The sequence below is a fragment of the Pomacea canaliculata genome, linkage group LG11, assembly GCF_003073045.1.
Source record: "Pomacea canaliculata isolate SZHN2017 linkage group LG11, ASM307304v1, whole genome shotgun sequence".
In the NCBI taxonomy this organism is placed as follows: Eukaryota; Metazoa; Mollusca; class Gastropoda; order Architaenioglossa; family Ampullariidae; genus Pomacea; species Pomacea canaliculata.
In genome coordinates this window covers 12,127,508-12,149,141 of record NC_037600.1, presented here as the reverse complement: position 1 = coordinate 12,149,141, position 21,634 = coordinate 12,127,508, and the positions used below count along the sequence as shown (strand labels likewise).

General features: G+C 35.6%; 1 protein-coding gene across 1 annotated transcript in view; it reads left to right on the top strand.

Annotated features, from left to right (window-relative positions):
• Positions 1-21,634, top strand: part of LOC112575508 (guanine nucleotide exchange factor VAV2-like) — a 41,580-nt gene that overhangs the window by 11,962 nt on the left and 7,984 nt on the right. The window contains 10 exon segments of the mRNA XM_025257425.1: positions 212-307; positions 1,337-1,408; positions 2,472-2,545; positions 3,650-3,668; positions 3,966-4,057; positions 7,755-7,800; positions 15,491-15,586; positions 20,339-20,384; positions 20,387-20,447; positions 20,864-20,962. Coding sequence (XP_025113210.1) covers positions 212-307; positions 1,337-1,408; positions 2,472-2,545; positions 3,650-3,668; positions 3,966-4,057; positions 7,755-7,800; positions 15,491-15,586; positions 20,339-20,384; positions 20,387-20,447; positions 20,864-20,962 — 701 coding nt within the window.

Below are 21,634 nucleotides of genomic sequence, written 5' to 3'. Positions count from 1 at the left end.
TGATAAAAATTGTTGTGTGGCTCATTATTCAAACATAAGAATGTGCTGTACCATGCTGCTGTTGTTATACTTCTGCACTCCCATTTATGCTGAAAAGTTCAGCCTTTTGATAGAAAGTGGGCACAAAGGTATTCCTGACAGAATCATGGCAGCATTTTTGACTAATTTTTGCATAAAATGCAAAGCCATCATATGACGTTATTGTTTTCAGGAATGTGAGAGGAGAGCCAATGAAGGCAAATTCAGGCTGCGAGATTTGCTGCATGTCCCAATGCAAAGGGTACTCAAGTACCACTTGCTTATGCGGGTAACACTTTCTTAACCACCTCACTATTACCTTTTTTTAGCAGAAAATAAATTCTTATTGTGTTGTTATGACATAAAATGATGCAGCTGGTTTTGCAAAATACTCTTATAAACATCTGTTTAGGTAAAGAGTCGTACTAAAGAACATGAGAGCAGTGCAAAAGGACATGAGAGTAGTGCTTAAAAACGTTTTTACTTTTCTGGAAAGATCTTGTTCCTTGTGTAAACAGGACTAATAGGAGTACTTTTCATGTAGTGTTATTAATTACTTAAAACATCAAGGTTGCTTCCTAACTGGTTGAATGCACAACAGGAATCTTTTGTTTGCATGTCCTTTCAACTACATTGTGGACAGTTTTTCTGGTTGATTGCCACAAAGGATTTAGTTCAGGGATTAATTTTTCCAGCAGTGCTGATTTATTTTTAACTGTACTTTTTATGTGTGAAAAATATTGTTATCAGCTACATCATCTGTGATTATATCACCATAATGGTGATTCATTCAAGGATAAGTTTGTGCCAGCTTTAGCTGGACTTCTCTCTTTTTCTGGTGTTAATCATGCCACAAAATCTGCTGTCCTGGTCAAACATGCTGACAATCGTGCTTTCTTGTTTTTTGAATGTTTTCTTGTTTTTCCATCATCATATCTAGGTCTATTTCTAATTTGCTTTGATGAAGACAGGTTAGAGCCATCTGATCAGCTGTGTTTGGAACTTAAAAATGGCATCGTTTGCTGCAGTCACAGAGTTGCACAATTACCTTTATGTTGTTTCCAAATACTTCCATGTATTGTGTGGTTTGACCATAACTGGTAAATGCTGTCAGCTTAAGCTTGCCATGTTAAAGTATCTTTAGCTCCTTTGTTTGTAGATTTTTTTTTTAGGGAGTGGGGGGGAAATGTACTATACAAGTTATCTATAATTATTAATTATAAATATTATTACCCTATCATGAATCAGGTCAGAAAGCAAAATAAAAAGTTTTTTGGTTTAAATTGACAGTAGTTACTGGTGTTATTTCATGATCCAGGAGCTGATCAAGAACACAGATCGCAATCATGAAGACCGAGAAGATCTTGATATGGCACTGGAAGCAATGCAGGTACAAGATTAAATAATAATAATAACAATCTGCTTACTTTCTTAAGTAGCTAGTTAAAACTTCTATGTCTTTTGGATGCATTGCTATGCTCCACTGGGGATGATTAGGAAGAAGAAAAATGTCTTCTGGGTAGTCTAACAATTTTTAGTAACCAAAACTGACACACACATTATTTTGTCTTTGGAGGTAAGAGTGTGTTGTGCATTATAGCTGACCGTTGTCAGCCTTTTTTTTTTTATATATATACCTTTTTTCTTGTGTTTTAATTGTTTATTCATTGGTGCTGATAGTGCAGTCTACTTGGCTGTGAATCAACATAATATAAATGTTCGGTTAAATGATAATTTAGAAAGCCCTTTTTCCCAATAGATACAGAATTATGTTATTTTCAAGTATTTTTAATATAGATTTACCAGAACAATAAATGTTTTTTTAAAAACCAGCTCTAGTGAAGGGGAAAGGAGAATTGGTGTTTTATATGGAGCCAGCAACTAAGGCTATATCAGGGCAAGGCAGCCAGGGTTGTAAAAGCTCAAGTGAATGGATCAATAAAAATGCAGGAAGTGTTAGAGCAGAATAATGCACAAATCATACAATTAAAAACAAATTCTTCTGACACTCTTAAAAAATTCAGTAAACATTAAATATTTTATAATATAGGAGATTTATTAGACAGAAATTTTTGACATTTTAAAATTTAAATTTAAAATTTACTTATGATTGCAAACATTTCTTACCAAATCCAGCAACTGGCATAACACTATACAACTAGAAAGAAGGTCTTTGGCTTTTCGATACTAAAATCAAATTTTTACAAGACATTGATATAAGCAGAAAATCCAAAGAGAAAAATCGTTTCTGGATGACCTGAACCAAGTTGGTTTCACTTGATGTCATTGTTGCCCAGTTGTGGCTAATGTGGAAAGAGCATTTGCTGTAAACACCATCTGGTCTGCTCATTGTTAGAAATAAGTGACTAGTGCTGCAGCACATCAAGAATGGGTTAATTATATAAAACTAAATTTCACTTGGATGTAACATCACTTATTGTTTTCTCTTTCAGGATTTATCTCTCTATGTCAATGAGGTGAAGCGGGATCATGAGGCCCTTCAGCTTATTGATGAAATTCAGCAGAGGTAATTTGATGAAGGTGTATTAGAATTTATTCTGCAAAACTGGCTGTCAATTGTGGACCGTATAGCCTACAAACTTTCCACTTTGATTTAATCTGCTGCTTCTGGCACCAGTCCTCGGTACCTCTCCGAACTCACTATCTCACACCCATCTATACACCCACTTGACTTCTTTGCTCATCTTTTGAGACCAAGCTTCTGCAAGTCCCACTGACGAAGACAAAGATATATGAACAGAGGTCTTTCTCCTACTAAGCCCCATCAACTTCGAATGGATTTGCCATCAGCCTTTGTCACTCTGATTCTTTTACCACCTTTAAGTCCAAACTTAAGACATATCTTTTCATAATGAATTCACTGTAACCCTGAGTGTGCATGATGCGTGTGTCTGTATCTACTTTGTGTAGTCTGTAGTGGGAGTGAACGTGTCTATTACATTCTGATATGGCATCTATGAAATTTTGTGTTACGTGTGCGCATCAGTAGAAGGGGTCAGATGCCACACAATCAACTGACAACTTTATTTCAGTGTCATTGTGTCTCTTCATTTTTACAATCTTGTGTTTACTGTGGTGGCTCTTCTCTGTATTTGCACTATTGGTAATTTTTAATCTTTTTTTTTTTTTTAATAGTCTCATCATGTCCATGCCTTTTGTTATGATCTGCATAATAAATGCAATGCATAAGCAGATATAAAAATACTAGAAAGACAGAAGGTAGAAATGATCTTTTCATAAAACAGATATATCAAGCTATTCCTTATGGAAACAATTTTTAAAAAAAAAGTATATTCCAATAGTGAGCCTTGACCATATCATTTCTTAGATATCTATAAGCCCAAAGAGTCATCAATGAGATCTCCTTGCTGTGAATTTCAGCTGTTTTTTGCTGAGGGAAAAAATGTCATTTGTAGTGACCATTTTATTTAGTAACAAACAGATCATAAAATGTTAATGATTTTATGTTACCTGATTAAATACAGTCTGTAAGTTAAAAAGGAAGCTTTGCCATTTTAGCTAGAGCTACAGTTGACCTGTTTTGCTTGTGTAAGTTTTATAAGGAAGATTTTTGTGTCACTAACCTAAAGTTTTTTAATTTCCTTTGCAGCATAAGTGATTTAAAAATGGTAAGTATTTTTTGTAATATTTTAAATATTATCTGATAACCCAGGTGTCTTTTAAATAAAAAAAAATGACTATCATTAAAATTGTTATGTTGAATTCTTTCTAGGGAAAATATGAGCCTAGTCCAGAAGAAGTACTGTCTTCTTTATTTTGAAATAAATTTGATGACTGTCTATGGGGATTTGCTATTTTACATCTTTTAATTTATCCTTCAGCACAGAATGTGAAAGATGTTTTATGCATGAAAGGGAAAAGTTCAATGAATCTTATCAAGTTTGTGATGTTTCATGTGCTTCTAGCCTCCAAATACATCCCTCAAGGACTATGGACGGTTCCAAAAAGATGGTGAATTAAAAGTCCTGTCACATATGGATAGCCGAGTGCGAAACAGGTAACATAGAGGAGCATGATGTCATTGTGTGTTAGAAGTTTCCAGAAGCTTCCTTGATTGTGTTGTTTGCTGTGGGTTTTTTTTTTTTTTTTTTTGTTTTTTTGGTTTTTGTTTTTTTGGTTTTTGTTTTTGTTTTTTGATTAACAGCAAACTTTTGTTGTCTGCCATAAAAAATTCTTTTAACTTTATTACAGAAGCTCAACGGTGACACATTTGTCATTAACATCAGAAGATGCCCCTTTTCCTCGGCACAAGTTTTATCACTGCCAGTCTCCATCGGCTCTCTTTTAAAAGCAGAGCAGAGACTATTTCTTTGGGTCTTTGATTTAAAAACACGAGTAAAAACTTTTTCAAGGCATGATTATGTGCTTGTCGTTTGGCAAGAATTAGTTTTTCATATGATGTGCAAGATTATGTCAGTCAGAAGACTGTGTTGTAAAAATATTATCTCTAAAATACAAGTTTCTAAAATTAGCTCAATTCGGAACAAGCTAATGTAAAAATTGTAAGGATGCAGTCATCAAGCCCCTGGATATGGCAGACTGATGACTAGTTTCAGAAGGGAGCACCTTGGTAATCAACAGCTTAGTTTTTTTATTTAAACACATTAATCATTAATCACTAAAGGAAAGGAGTTACTGCATTGAAAATCGGAATCAGTCCTCGGTGGAGTTCAACGAAAGAATTTTTTTTGGGAAGCACATAAATAGTATTTAAATGATGCTTTTTCAGTTGTCTTGGCACATAATCACATGATAATTTTTTATATTACTACATAAGAAACTGATACAAATGTTTGGTGTCTAACAGTTTTTGAGTTCGGTTTTTTTTTTTTTTTTTGCTTGCTTTTGACTGGATTGGTTTTTTTTGGTGGGGAGGTGGGAAGTGGATTTATATGGTCAGCTGTTTTATATGTCAGAATCAAGCATTTTAATTGGATATTATTTCCTAAGTAGATATGTGTATAGAAAAAGTCTTCGTATTTCAAATAACATGTTCACAACCCCCAAAAAAGGGTGTACAGGTGAGAGACAATGACTCAGGAAAATACTGGTAGGTTTTTTGTTTGTTTTTTTTTGTAGAGCTTAAACAAATTCAGCGATCTTTGTTCACTTTACTTTTCTTTAGTATTTAACACATTTCTATTATTTTAGAGTTTTCTGAATAAACTTTGCTTGTGTGACAAATGAACATGAAATGGACTCGGTGTGCTAGATTTCCAGTTGTTCTGGCCCTGCATCTTGACACAGGTTATAAAAATGGCCTAATACATTGACAGAGCCTGCCAGTTTACTTATAAAAAAATATCAGAACCATCTGGTGGGTAATTTCAGGTTGGACCACCGGGGTGGAGAGAAAAGGTAAGAACATTATACAAGATGAAAAGTGGCATCACTGCACCCTGTGGGGCTGATAAATTCCTAAACCCCTCTGCTCTCTGGGCTGCTCCCCTTTCCCCCCTTCTTCTTTTTGTTTTTTTTTTAAACTAACCTTCCCAGGTTTCTTTGTAATGGAATAATGATACATGCAGACTGAGATCTAAGCAAAATGCCTCTCTTCATATCTGAGGGTTTTCTTATCAAGAGTATAATCAGCCTCACTCCTGCTTTCTGCCTTGTCAAAGTAAAGATGTCTAATGTTCTTTTGAGCTTATCTTTAATTAACGTGAGAAATGTTATGATCACCTTTTAGATGAGCATGAACCTGATTTATGTTTTAGAGACTTATAAAACTGAGCATAAATATCTTCCTTTTGTGATAAAGTATTGGTCTTTGGATTTTTGGCCTCAGTTCATAGCAACCGGAAACGATATAAATTATTATTTCCTCATGCAGTGGTCTGTACAGTTTATAAATATTGTTAAGTTCAGGAATACACTTTGGTCACATTAGGCTATATAAAAAAATAGCATCCATCTTGCTTACTGTTTTTCAGCTTTTGTCGAGGAAATTGCCTAGACTCCATTCTTAGTGCTTTGGCTGGTCTTTGACTCTTGTTGTCTCTCTTTGTACATAATGCGCTGCAGTTTACTATGCAGTATTGTATGTAAAAATAACAATACCAATTTACTGGGTTTTTTTTTGTTTTTTTTTTTTGTTTTGTTTTTTTTTTTTGAATGGCTTTCTAGCAAATCTGTTAGATACTGTACATCAAACAGGTTAAAAACCTGTTTGGCTGAACAGACTGCTATGCTTGACCAGTAATATTCTAACGTGCAGCTAGTCCCAAAATAAAGGTAAATTTTGAATGTGTAATCATTGCTGCTGTTTTCTCCACATAAGCAGATTCAACATTCAAACTTTTAACCATAATCTATGCACTTGAGCCTGTGCAGCCCTTAAAATGTTCAAAATGTTTATGCTGTACAGTAGCTTCTATCAACATTTCCTTGCACATCTGTAATTTGCTTGGATAACTGATATCATTGTTGTCTGATTAAAACAATTATTTTCTTGCCTAGGCAAAGCATGCATGTTAGTTTCAACTGTACTTAACATTTGTTTTACCACTGTTTTTTTTTTTTTGTTTTTTTTTTTTTTGGGGGGGGGGTGTTGACAGGATAAAAATGCTGATTTTTTTAATTTTTTATTTAAACTGTTTTAAGTTTAGGAGACTTCTAGAGAATCTGATCCTGTGAAACAGGGAGTGGGGAGTGTTTAAAAGTATTTGAAGGAAGCAAGTCTAAAGTTGTTGCTTGTAATCCTTTAAAGAGGCGAAAGGACTGGCGTCAGCAAAGGCATGCTGACCAGCAGAATATGGGTGTTGGGAATGAGTAATAAATTCTGTTTAACATTTGTTTTAGCAAATTTAGAGAATGAGGTTTTAGTTCAGCTTGTAACCACAGCCTTGTGTTTCAGTCTGAAATAGCATTTAGATAAGTTAAATATAACTGCAAGAAACTTTTCTCAGCACAATGATTGCTTTGCCTATATAGAGGTCACTAGTACTTCCTACATTTTTTTAAAAAAAGTTATTAAAAGAGAAATCATCTTGGTTTTGAAATTTGTGTAAATATTTTTTTATGTTTTGGTAAAATCATTAAGTAACCTTTTTCCTCTTGTAACAAGAGTCTGTTGTTGTGTTTTAATGAATACCTTTTAACAAGCAATATAAGCATGTGTTCACTTTTTATTGACATTGTCATTTAGTTTAGATGTACTTTGTGTTGCAATTCTTTATATAAAACAAGAATATCAATGGCTCAGTACCTCCCCAAAAAGAATTATATTGCAAGAACTGTAGAGACTGGTGAAATCTGCTTAAGAGCAATCATTTCAATGATGAATCTTTTTGTTACCATTCTTTCTGTGCTCATTAAATGCATATGAAGTTCCTAAATTCTTGAATGAGCATGCAGTTTTGCAGGTTGGTTTCTTGTTTCTGCTGGGTGCATGCAAACCTTCAATTGCATGCACAGTTTTTAATTGTGCCCTTATGTGGGTTTTCTCTTTTGCTGTCAAAAACCTCCCAGTGTAAACACTTGAACTATTTTTTTTCGTAAATGTTTCTTTAACAATACAGATTACTGTCACTGTGAATAGTTACCATACAATATCTTAGACTAACGATGCATTCCCAATTTTTTAGACATGATAATGCAGCTGCCTATTTGACTTGTCTAAAGCACCCAGATTCTGCCATGCTGCTTTTTCTTCCTTGGTTGTTTATACAGTCATTCTCTTCTTTTCTTTCCAGACATATCTTTCTGTTTGACAAAGTCATGCTTATGTGCAAAGCCAGGGTAAGTATTAGTTTTTGTGTGCTTGATATATAGTAGTGTAGATATATAATGTGTTGCCATGCTGTACCGAACGAAGACATAATGAATCCTGGCTATGGGAGTAAGGGATAGACTGTGAGGGTGACATAGTTACTAATTCATCTCCCTTTAGGTATTACAGCTATGTATATAGCAACCACTAAAACTGCACTAGTCTAAAATCTGTAAGACTACCACAAGGATATGTGCAAAATAGCATCAAGCAGGCCAACAAAAGATCACGTAACTTTTACTGTGCTGGAAGAAGGGGACAAGAACAGAGTGCTTTTTAAGTGGTGTGGGTAGTGTGTGTCAGTAGCTGGAATGCACAGAAATGAATGTCTGAGCTAGCAATGGCTGTGTAAGTCAAAGGCTGAGCATACCAGTCGGAAAGTAATACTGTTGTGTTTGACTAAATTCACATGTGTATTATACTTTGTGGCTAATATAACAAGAACACACTATCCCTGCCCAGCCCACCACCACCCAAAAAAAGATGTTCCTACCCCCAACCATCTTTTTTTATTTTTAATGTCAGAGATTAGTCTGGCTTTTACCCTGCATCTGTAGACATAGCATATGATTTGCGTAGAAATGATATGATTAATTATAGTTATATATAAACAGTATATATATAACAGAAATAGTAATAATTTGTCTGTAAATGTTGTGTATTCTCACCAACATTCCTTTGATGTAATTTGTTAATCCATTTTCCAGTTACAAGACCATCTGTTTTGCTACAGTATAGTAATGGTATAGTATAAAACATGTAGTCTCCCATCCCTACCCTCGCTTCCCCACCCTCACCCCCAGGATTTTGAATTAGGTATATTTGTAGTTTGGAGGTGTTGTACACAGCTTCAGGAAAACTGAGAGGTGCTGTTAAAATCATCATTATCCATTGCTTGTTTGAGGATCTACTGAAGAGGTGAATACATAATTATTATAAAAAAAAAAAACCATGGAACTTTTTAGTTAAAAGGGAGAAGAAAATATGATGCTCAACAGAGGTTTTTTTTTTCCTTTATGTCACATTCCTGCTGTAAATTTAATATTTTACTGAATATTATCATTAAGAGAAAACTAAACAGGAGTATTCATATATTATGGACCTTTGCAATTCTTTTTTTCTTGATTTTCTTTCCTTCATTGGTTATGTTAAATTTCTGAAAATAGTGTATCAGCAAGCGTTGATTTCTGTAGCAGTCTAGTTTGCAAACTTCTTCAATAGCATTACTGTTAAGTAAGGTGAATGTGGCCATTAAGGTGAATGCAGCCAAAACAGCTATGGTTGCAATATCAGTTGTAGGCATGGAAAGAAAACGTATCACACACATATATATATATCAGTTACTGTTGACACATGGTTGATACTGATCCATAGCTTAAAAATGCCAGACCACAAGAGAGGCATCCCAAGTGGCACATGGTTGATGCTGATCCATGTCTAGCTTTAAAACGCTAGACCACTAGAGGCTTCCTAAATGTAAACACTAGGACAGGTATGCAGATGGCAGTTTCTTTGTGACAGAAACAAGGATGTGAAACAAAAAGAAACCTTACATATCAAGTTCTTGAATGTTAAAAAAAGCATATTCATTATAAATGACTGACAGGATCAGTCACCTTTCTCACACAGCTATGATGACTGAATATAATAATATGTGCTAGCATGCAAGTGTATTTGCAGACAGATGTGTATGCATTTTGTGTATTGTAGGATGATGCGTCATATTTGTGGACACGTGCACACAAATATTTTAACTTGTTGTAAGTAATAAAAAGCAGTCTGAACTGTAAACAGTGGTGCATTAGTGAAGTGAACAAAATCTTTGATAGCATTAAATTGTTGGTTATTTAGGTTGCACTCAGCCCTTTTTTTTTTAAATTTTTGAGCTAGATTTTATATAAACTCTGAATTTGATAGGGAAAGCTATTCCTCTTTCCTTAAGAAGTGGGATTAAAAAAAAAAACGAGTCTCTGTGTGTATTTAGTTACGTTAATAGTAGCATTATTTAATGCAATATTTTTAATTAATGATGCTAATATAAGCGCAAAGTTAAAGTTGCCCATTACATGTAAAGAATAGTTGTAACTGTTTATGTGGAAACAGTTTTTTGCAGATACATAGCTAATGTGAGGGATGGAGATGGGTTGTAGTGGCTGGTAAACTCCTAAGGTATCTGGCTTATTGTTTTTTCATCCTGGAGTATATTTGCAAGGCATAATGTAAAACTCCTCTCAGACTTTGCTTATTGTTGTGCACATTTTGTCAGATGGAAAAAAATATATTGTATCAAAAGTGATGTTTGAAGGAGAAAAACTTTAACAGATTGTTTCCTGGATGCAGACCAACATGTGAGCTCATTGCAGACCTTTACATGACCCCACCCATGCAAAATGCTCATCCCTTTTACACTAGGTTCACAGACGTATGCCAAGGGTTTTTTCCCATTAATTCCTGATTGCTACATTGTTAAAATAAGTGTTTAGTAAAGTTTTATGTAAAAGGGATTGTTTGAAATATACACTCTGCTGAAACATTATATTCTATCACAAAATCTGTTTTAATATGATAGGCACTCATTTTTGAACAGACAAGTAGATTTTTACCAGCAGAAGTTTTATTGTTATCTTTGAAGAAAAAGTTTTATTTTTCCTGTTGTGATCCAGTTTGTGTTTTGACAGCCTTTCCCAGCTGCATCAGTATTATTCCACACAGGGATTATAATGGCACTGCCTGTAATCTTAATGGTTACTTGTAAAGCTTGCATGCATCCTCCAGCAAGCATATTACAATGAGACTGATGAACACTATATTCACTGATCACATTCATTCTTTGTGCACATGTTCACCAAGACAAAGCTTATCTTTGTAGATGTACTCCAATTGCAACTTTTGTTGTCTATCTCTCATAATTGCTTTGCACCAAAGTTCATTTATTGTCACACAAGTTGGCAATCACACACTCATTCAATCATATTATTAATAATAGATGGTAACTAATTAAAAGTTGTCTGCAAAGGCTTCTCTAGGCTACTTAAAGCAAACGTTTTGAGAGTTAATATTGTAAATTATAAATTGCATACATTTCCCAACCCATGATAAGGTATGTGTGAAAAAAAATGTGTATGATTATCTGCCTAGTTTTTTCCCTGCCAGGATTAACATGGTGCCAGGTTATGTCTTTGATCTGTCTCCTGTAGCAAATGGATAGACAAAAGCATGTGGAAATTGAAAATAGAAAAAAGAAACGAAATTGTGTATTTGCCAGTAGTTGTACGTAGTAGACTGCCAAATTCTGCTTGTTTTTCAATGACCATGCCATGTTCACCACTTTGTAATGAGTAATTTGTGAAGCACATGTTGACCTCCTGGTCACTCATGTTACTTGCAATTGCAGTTTGCTTGTCCACATAGTCATGCAAATGTTTCTTCTGCTCCTGTGTAGATGGTGGACAAAATACTTTGGGTAAGCTGTCTCTCTGTTAGTTCTTGCTCGGCTACTCTATCAGTAGCAATTTTTTTTTCTTTCACTCTGGGCAGGCATGGGAAAAGAAGACTGCTGATTTACAAACAAATCATTTGAATCACCAAGAGGAATTGAACCCCTTTGTTCTTAGCATCGAAAATTTTGGAACTGGTTAATTGGGTAACATTCAACTTAGCATTTATTAGGGAAAAAGATCCAAGGGAAAGCTAGTTGAATTCACAAAAGTGAGGTTAACAATCCAGACACCATTTTTGCCCCAAACTGCTTCTCAGTGTCCAGATCGTTTACAGTGGCTGTCTTCTTTTCTCACTCAGCATGCATGCCTACTTATGTACCATGACACTTTTCTGGTCTGGGCATAAGCATCCCTAAGGTTTGGTCTTTGTGCAAATTATCTATATGTCAGATGTGATGTTCTGTGTGCCTTCATTTCACATTTCTCATATCATCATCTTTTTTCTTTTTTTTTTTTTTTGTTTTGTTTTGTCTCCCCTCGGCTGCATGCCTTGCGTGCTTAAACTTCTGTCAGATGTATGCTGATGCTGTCATGGTATCCATTCAGTTCGACATTGACCTTGTATACCAAAGAATTAATGATCAGTAACTGATCTGAATGACATTTAGTTTTGTTTTTGCATTTGTGCTTGCACCTGCTTTAAAGATATTTTCCTCGACATCTTACAACCAGACTAATCATGAAGACTGTTACCCATAAATGAAAAAAAAAACAACTCAAAATTTTTTTTGATGTAAGCTTTTGCAGGTTTGTGCTCCATTTTTGTTTGTTGGTTGTTCAAATGGCCACTAATGTAGGATTGAGTGCTGGAGTGGGAAAAAAGGTTCCTCAATAATTTCCCTTGCTTAAGGGCTTGCAGAAGGAACTTAGATTACTTTTGTTTAGGTAGCCATTCATTTTGGTTTTGCAGAGATTGTTCATAGGATAGTTAAGACTCTTTTTAAATGCATGATGGTAAATTTCTGCTTTGCATTTGTGTTAAGAATTTAGATTGTTTACACATTCTTTGATAATATTAATTAAAAATGTTGGGCATACTGAATGGGACTGCTAATTTCAGTTGGTTTGATTTGTACCTGGCATGAATTTTTTTTTTTTTGTAATGAGAGAGGCAATGAGAGAGAAGGTAGGAGGAGAGAATGTATGGATCTTGTGCATGCATAGCTATGTGTGTGTTGTAGAGTGTACAATGCATGCATTCTTTACAAAAAAGTTTACTGTCTTATTCCATTTGATAATTCATTATAAAATATCAGTGTACCTAAGTAAGAACTATACAAAATGTTGTGCCTTAAAGTGTGGTAGGAAATCTTTTTTCTCATAAAATGTTAATTTTGTGGTGGGGGGAATAAAATCGGAAATGCAACAGTCAGAACCAGTGGTAAAGGAAAGAAGACTGCAGACATTTGTCTGCATTATGTACACAGGCTGACCAAGAGGCATTAGTGGCCCAGAAACTGGCTGAAAAGATAACTCCACATTTTATTTATTGGCTATTTCAGAGTGTGCCAGATAGTAGGTGTTGCATGCATCTTGTTACATGCTTGATCATCATGATTGTATGCTGTCTGCGTAATAGATACAAGTATAATAATGCAAGCTGTGGACTGTGAAGTGAAAAAAATGCTTCTGAACAGCATGCAAAAATATATTTTATTAACTCTTGTGTATGCTGTGGGAAACTCACATGTCAAACAGACAAAATGTATTCATGTAGTCATCTGCTGTAGATACTTTGCAAGTGAAATGTCAGGTTTTTTTTCCTTTAACTAAAGATTATATTTGTGTATGTAATTGATGCCGTTTCCAAAAAAGTTTGCAAAGTGAGGTTTATTTTATATTTTGTTTAGAAAACTCCCTTTCCTTTCTCATCTCTTACGAAATGAGTGTTGAATGTCCAGAGGAGACATTGGTTAATTGTCATGTGTCATAACATGGTGTTAGCTGTATTTGGCATGCTTTTTAAAAAAAATGTGCATGTTTGTATAGTTTTATGCTTATGGAAAATGGAGAGATAATTTTGTTCACATACTTTAAGTGTAAGTTACACAGAATTTTGTGTACATTCAAGGTAAGAAGCCGTATTAAGAATACAGTGAAAGTTATAGAATACTGAAAGCTTTAATTATTAGCTATTTCAAAAACAAAGTAAGAAATAGATTAAGGAGAGAAACTGTGATGGACAGCCAGATTATTGTCACAGGAATTAGTTTTTGTAGCAGTGAAACAAATATTTCCATGTATTTTTGTTTCAAACTGACCAGTGACATGCCTATATTCTTTTATGTATTTTCCTTCCCTCCAACTCTATTTAGTGTTGATGTTGAAAAGGTGTGCATCAACATCTACATAAAGCAAACTAGCCACTGTTGATATTAACGTGAATTACTATTTCAAAATTTAAGAGGGGGATTGCAGCTGTCCAGAGAGTCCACCTCAAAAGAGATGGGAAATCTGTGTATACAAACACTCTTTTTCCAAATTTTTGTCTCCCTAAAATACCCGACTTTATTTAGGTCAGTTATCTTTGAGTCAAACTGTCTCTTTTCATTCCTACTATTTTGTGCTGCGTCCACTGTCAGGGTTACAGCCATGGGGTTAGCTTCTGCAAGTCCCAAGCCCACTGCTTTTGCTGTAGGTGGAACTGGTCATACTGCAAGTGATTGCTCTTTAAGCAAGTGGCAAGTTCTCATATCACATTTTCTAAAGACTTCCCAAAGTGGAAGGAAGAGGCGGCCATTAAACCTAACTCATGTAATCTGTAGTCTCTTACTGTGATGCTCATCATCGTGTAGTGAGTGGCTCTTCAGGAGCAGTTTCTGTACCAGGTTCCATTTCCCACTTAGTGTTGTGAAACAACTATCCATTTCTCTCTATCTAGAGATGACATGGGTCTTTTCTGAGGGCTCTGTCTACAAGCTTTTTGCCTTTAGCTTCGGGTGTTTAGGAAAGGATATGATCACTGCTGATGTCCATGTCTGGATATATCCTCATTGTAGCCTTATTGATGCTGAAATACCTTATCTTGTCACCCAGAATAATGAATAGTGTTTTGAATAGTCATTCCTAGCAAAATGACCAGGACTGGCTTAAAGTGTGTGCCTTGACAATTAGGAGAATGAGTTACTGCATGATAATGATTTGTGTACATGTAGAAATAACAGTGATGGGATAGGCCAAAAGGTACAAAGATACAAGACAAAAATTTTGTTGTTACTTGCCAGCTGATGGACTTGCTTTTACAATTCGGTGATGCTGAATATGACTTGTAAGATGCCACAGAAACTGCTATGGGTTGAAAAATGAATTTTGGAAAAAAATTGGGTTGACATGGCAGGAAGTTCATAAATATAGTTTAGGAGGAGGTTTGGGGTCATAGCCTTGATGAAATTATGATATCACAAAGTTATTGTCTTTTATTGATCATAAAAATAGAAAAGTACCAGACCTAAAGAATTACGATTTTATAAGAAAGATACCTTTCCAGTACTTTCCCTCCCCCTGCCCTACTTTCAGGCAAGATAACTTTTCATCTGACAGAATTAATCTCCCTAATTTATTTGATACAGGGCTGATTCCTACACTACTAGTCTTACAAAAAAATATGGAAAGGAGTACATTAATATAATGCATGGAAGATTAATGTTATATTTCCTCAGAAATGCTGACAGTGACTTCATTATTTATTCTAAAATGATGAATGACATTTAATGAACTATTGTATCAAAAGCTTGTCGACGTTGACTAGAAAAAAACAGATATTTAAACAGAGTTTGTAAAATTGTTAGTAAATGCTGATTTTAAGTGTAACAGAAAGTATTGCTTGCATTGTCAGTTTACCTTCTCCTATATATACCTTTGAAGTTTCTAAGCCATTGGGCATATTGGCATGCTTCAAGTGCACAGAACGTAATTTAATTATTGATAGTCCATAGGAAATGTAGATATATGCTGTCTTTTTTTGTTGTTGCTGCTGCTGTTTTTCGTTTGCAAATTTTCCACATTTTAAATCTAAAAATAAGTTATTTTAAGATTTTAAGGGTTTACAGGTTTGTTTGTTTTTTTAATGAGAACTGACCATTTTTATTAAACAAATTATGATTTTATTCATTCCTGTTAAATATTATTGTAATTGTGTGTATGTGTGTGTGTTGCACAGGGAGAGACCTATAGTTTCAAAGATGCCATTGTTCTTGGGGAGTACAAAACTGACGACAGCGGTGGCAATTTGAAGGATGAGAAGAAAGGAGAGAAGGTAAGCCTTGAACAGCTCTGAATGCTGATTATTGGCCCAGGTCATGACACTGATAGTGGTGTTAAGGTCATCAGGATTCTATGTACATGTTTTGTTTTATTATTTTTGTTTCTTTGGTTTAATAATAATGGGTATTTGTAATGTGCAGCACCACAACCAAGGCATTGGGGTGTGTGTGTTTCTTTGTCTTATTTTTATGGGATGCGTGGGGATGTCATTCATGTTGATGGACTGCTGTAGTCTGCTGTTAGCATATTTCATTCACTGAAGTCACTGGTAGATTGTTAATACTTGCTAAGTTGTTTAAAGATTGCTAGCAGATGTGTGTACATGATTTCTATCTAAACCAAGAGTATGTTTGTAAACTGTACAAGGCAGACTCTTAATCAAGGTGTTGGGTCTTTAGGTATTTTGGGTACAACAAAGGTGAAGGGAAAAAATCCTGTTGGTCAACAAAATTTGTGTCTATTTTTAAATTGCTTTGGTGTGTGCACTTAATAATAGGGACCTGCCACCACAGAATGAGTCTTAAATTGGAAATTTGACATTTTGCAAAATGCAGATTTTTTAAATGTACATGTTTTGATTTTTCTTTTGATACTTATTGTTCTTCTCGTCCTAAAATTCTGCGAGTTATAAAGGTTTGAAGTAAGTCCAATGGTAGAAAGTTGACCCTAATCACTTTTCTGGGCCTCTATGAAACTGCTCTGTTAAACTCGTGGTGGTGGGTCCTATATGGTAAGTGAATGTTGTAACATTTTGTCACTTAATTGACTTGTTTGCAGACATTACAGCGAGGGGTAACTCTTTTTCCATTCTTGTTCTTTTTTTCATGTAACTTTATAATGGCCATGGAGACAACAGTGGAACCTGATTTAAAAGACTGGGATGATTTCCAGAAGACAAGCAAATTGTTAAAGCATTATGACATATAATAGTTTGGAGAGAGAATGGTACATTTACTCAGAAGAAGTGAACCTTCATTTCTAAAATTGGTTCAAGTGCCCAAGCTAAAAAAAAAAAGTGATTAGGATATCAATTACAATACAAGCATGAGATCAGGTTTGTACTTGATTACTGAAGATCTCTGGTTTCCTTTCTTCACAAAATCCAGCACTCAATTTTTCGAGGTCTCAGGTTAGTATGGTTAGCACCCTAACTCCACTTTTGAACCCTTAAAACTAATCCTAACCCAACCTCGAATTCAGCCTCAACCCTGCCACTATACTAATACCAACCCCACCCCACCCCACCCCAAAAAAATATAAAACTGACCAGTCATCAAGTTTGGCCTAGATAACAGTTTCTTATCCATTATTGATTAAAAAATAAAAGCTGAGAGAGAAATGTTTTTCTGGTTGAGAGATACAGTTTGCCTATAGGCGAAGCATATTCTTGGAACAGTTTCCACTGTGTCGTCGGCCACAGTTGTTTACTGCTGGTTTTATTAACACTGTATTGTAGAAGCAACAATAACCTTGGACCAAGCTGATCAGCTTGTCTTTTTATTTGCTGAGTCGCTGACTTACTATCACTGTTCAAGCTTTTACTGGAGCTAGCTTTGTCACTGGTACAGGAAGCAGCAGAGTCCCATTTGTAACTAATATTGGTATATCCAAGATAGAGCTTTCATGAAGGCAGACTGGTTGCAGGTTGTAGATGCTGTACTCCAGAGTTTAGCCAGACTCATTGTGGTCACTTTCTGCAGGTGTTGGAAGCCTAGGATGGAAAGCATAATGTTTCGGTCCTGATTATGGAACAACAGTTGGGTTGGTCTTCTGCTCTTTTTTTTTAATGTCTGTGAGGATTCATTGGAAGGATTTGATTACTGTAATTCTATGGCAGTGAGACTTTATTACAGTTCTGTTGATAAATTGTTACGTGCATGATGTGTGAATTTTTGTGTGTGTGCATAATCCTCTACCTACCCACCTCTTTTCTCCCAACAGGGAAGTCCGGTGGCTTAACGGTTGTCACCAATACAGGGAAGGTTGGCGGTCCTGGGTTTAGCTCTCGGGCACGCTGTTCTTTCTCTGCATGTAGCATCTGTTTACAGGGCTGGCTGCCTTGCAGATAGAGTCTTATTTGCTGGCTCCATGTAAAATACCAATCCCCCTCACCTACTTCCTTTCTCTGGACAATCTTGCTCGTGCTCGTGAGATTAGTCCTGATGCATGAGTGTTAAACTGACAGAGAAGTCTAATGTTCAGTCAATTTATCCTGATCTGCAATATGTTAAGTACAAATTATGTACAAATTATAAAGAAAACCCAAATCTTTTAAAACCTAAAAGATTTTTTATGGTGTTAATTCTTACATTTAGTTTGGCATGATATGAATTTAAAACAAAAGTGTTGAAAGGTAGATTGATTTTATGGCTTCACTTTTGTAACCCCAGAGATCAGTTTAGGAGATTAGAAAAGGTTTTCTGGTGTGTAGTGTAATTTAAGATAGAATAAGTATGTAAGACATAAGAGAAGGGACAAGCAATTGCAGATGCATGCTGTTTACTAGAAGATGCAATGTGCATGCTACTTGGCTTTTATTTTCAGGGTTTTTTTCAGTTGTGGCTTAAGAATGGTGTTGGTGATATAACAATCACCTACAAAGGTGCTGCATAAGTGTAGCTTGCACTGGCTTGTGCCTTTTGAGTGAACACTATGGCTGGAGCTAAATGATGTTCATGCAATATTCTGCTTGTGGCAGCTACATTTTGTTTAACCCAAAGTTGATTGCTTGACTAAAGTTCTGTTGAAAAGAGTACAGGTCTGACAACAAATATTGGCAGCATTCAAAGATGTACAACAACAAAAACATATGCGCACACACACACAAGAACAAGTTAGGACTATTTGAAGTGATGTGTTGTGACCATTGTTACAAATATTAACACAAAGTTATAAAAAATGCAGAGTGCATTGTATAGTTACAAGCTAGCAGATTTTCCACCCTGTAGTTCAAGAAGCATCAGAGATCTTCAGAAAGTTGAGACATTGTCTTAGCAGGATCCATCCATGCTGCTGTCTTTTCCATTGCTGCTTCTGTGCCTAGACTAATGACTATCAGGGTGGAGGGGACCATAATCATTTCCTAAGAGATACTTCGTAAGCACTGTGTTTATTTAGTGCAGCCCTACGCTCCTGAAGGAATAACAAGGAATAAACTAAATCTGTGTTTAAAATCAAACATTGCTTCTGCAGCCGCAACTGCTTCCTGTCGTAGGACAGGATCCCACTATCAGTTTTTTGTAACAGAACTGATCTTGTAGTCACCTGTAAAGACCTCACAGCCATTCGAACTGGCCTGACAGCTTTGGGGTGCAAGGATCTGGGGTCTCACAGAAGATAAAGAGCAGTTAAAAAGAAACTTGTGCACTATACAGCTCTTGTAACTTTAAAAGAAGTTGCTGGAACACAGAGAGATTTTGAATTGAAAATTTAAAAATTAAAGACGTTCAAAACAAAGGCATAAACTCAAGAAAAGCAAAATCAGTATTTTATAATGCTGTAAGCCCTTCAGATGTACAACTGATTGTCACACAGCAAAATTGTTAACCTGTCAAGATGGAAGGGAATGATTTCCGGTTCATATGTGTCAAAATTGTGCAGATACATGTCTGTGAGTACTCCTTTACCTAATTTGAATATACTCCCAGCTGTCACCTGACTACCCTCTACATTACACCCAGTCTGGTTATGTGTCTAATGCACTATTTTTTTAAAAAAGGGAAAAAATCTACAGTGTATTTCTCTTTTACAATCCAATTTATATTTTGTTAAATCATTTCATTAAAAAGTCATCTTAGTCATGCTTGAAGGGTAAATCTGAATAGAGATAGGTCACATGTTAGGGATGTTACCTAGCCTTGTGGTTAGTGCACATGATCCTGGACAGATGTTCACTGGTTGATGCTCATGATGGAAAACTCTTTCTGCACTCCCTAGGAGTTGTTGATACCTGATTTATCAGGCCAGGTAACAAGAGGTAGGAAAGATTTGCACTCCACCTTTTTTGTGCTATGTTCTTGACCCTGTGGCCCACTTGCAGTTTACTGTACCTTTAGTTGATAGGTTATGGGACCATTTTTTCTTTTAATACTTTTGGCAACATTACAAATTTATGTTGCATGGGAAAGAAAGAAAAAGAAATATTTAGTTTACATTATCTGGTTAACAGTTTTCTGTAATTTACTTTTAAATTTTTAATGGCTTAAAGATACTTGTTTGTAAGCTTAAGTCTGTGCCATCTTAATTTGCCTCTCATCAAAATTGTGTTGGCCTGATGGTGGGGAGACCAAGAGATTGCATATCAGGGATATCAGGGATGGTAATACTGGCCTTCAGTGACTCTGTGCGATCCAGACATAGGTGGTAAACCACCTGCCACCAGTGCAGTAAAAATCAGGTCTTTGGGTCTTGTCTAGGGCATGTGTTTGAATTTCTTTCCCTCTGTGTATGGCACCTGTTCAATGGACCTGCCTGGCAGATTTACTTTGGTCCAGGCTGATTTTCGTCCCACTTTGTTATTGCTTATTGCATAGTGTGATTGGTAGTTTTGCTCTACAGCACACTTCATATTTATATTTGCAGATCACTTTGAAGTAGTACACATTTGTTGTCAGTGGAAGTCAAATACTTCAGTCTGAGTAAAGAATAAAGCCAAATAGCTGCTTTTTCAAAATTTAAAAGAAGCTGTTAATTTCATTTGTTTTTTTATCGGCCAGTTAATTTGCTGTTTGATTTGTTGTTTCAGTGGAATTTTCCCTTCATCATGGTCAAGATAGACAAACGCAATGCTTTTACTTTTTTGCTAAGACCGAAGAGCAGAGGCAAAAATGGATGGAAGCCATTGCTCTTGCTCTGTAAGTGAGATGTAGATAATCTCCCCTCCAACTTTCCCCTTTTCCCCCTTAGTACCATGTAAATTTATTATCAATAGTGATCTTACCCCATTTTATGCCAGTCACAATGCACTTAGAAAATAGGAAGAACATCTTTCCATATGGTGCATAAATAAACATAAAGTAACAGTACAGCTACACAGCAAAGCAAAGATAACAGTACAATCCAGCATAAAGACATAAATGAGAAAAAAAGAATATTATTGTCCAAAGAGGAAAGGGCAATTAAGGATCAGCATTGTCCAGTCTGCCTGGTAACCCTTTTGACAGTTCAAGAGTTGAGATTTTAAAGATTTTAACCTCAGGTTGTAGATTATGGCCCATGATGTCATCAGTAGGATTACAAACAATGTCATTTATACACTGATTTATTTCAGCGATAACACACAGCCAGCAGCAGCGGGTTCTTGTAGAAGCTACATTATGCACACATTCGAGAAACCTAAAGAATGTGATGTGTGTGGCAAGCTTCTCAGGTATAGTTAAATCTTCCATTTAAATATAATGTTTCTCTAGTCATAGTATTTTCTTTGGATTGTAGACTTTGACTGTTTAAAGGAAAAGGCAAGGGAAATAGCAATGGGAGAGGCGGGGAATGGTAGATACTGGCATTTATTTCTGCTGAACATCTGTGTTTTGAAAACATTCATTTACTTACAGCCACATTTAAAACACTGCTCTTGGGTGGTTTTGATGTTGAGGGATCTCGTTAAAGCTACCTAGCGCAAGAATTAATGTTCAGTCACCAATAACTTTCAGTTCAACATCATAGATCTTGGAAACACTCCATATAATTTCAGTTTCAAAACTGAGCACAGAGAGGAAGAGCTGAATAAAGTAGAGGAGACTGATATGACAGAAAATTTCCTATCAAGTGGTGTCTGCTATAGTATAAGTTAGGATCAGTTTTTCTTCACAGAAGAGTACGAAACTAAGTAGCCTATGAAAACAGGTGCACACCAGTGTTTTAGAAATGATTTCAAGTAAATAATTCATCTGAAACCTGAAATTCCAAGTGGAAATGATTCAAAACATAAGAATCTATCATTTTAGCCCAACTTTTCATAATGCCTTTTCTTTTAGACTTCTTATTTGTCCACAACTGTAAAAGATTCATCACTGGTACATTGGTGCAAAAGTGATGCATT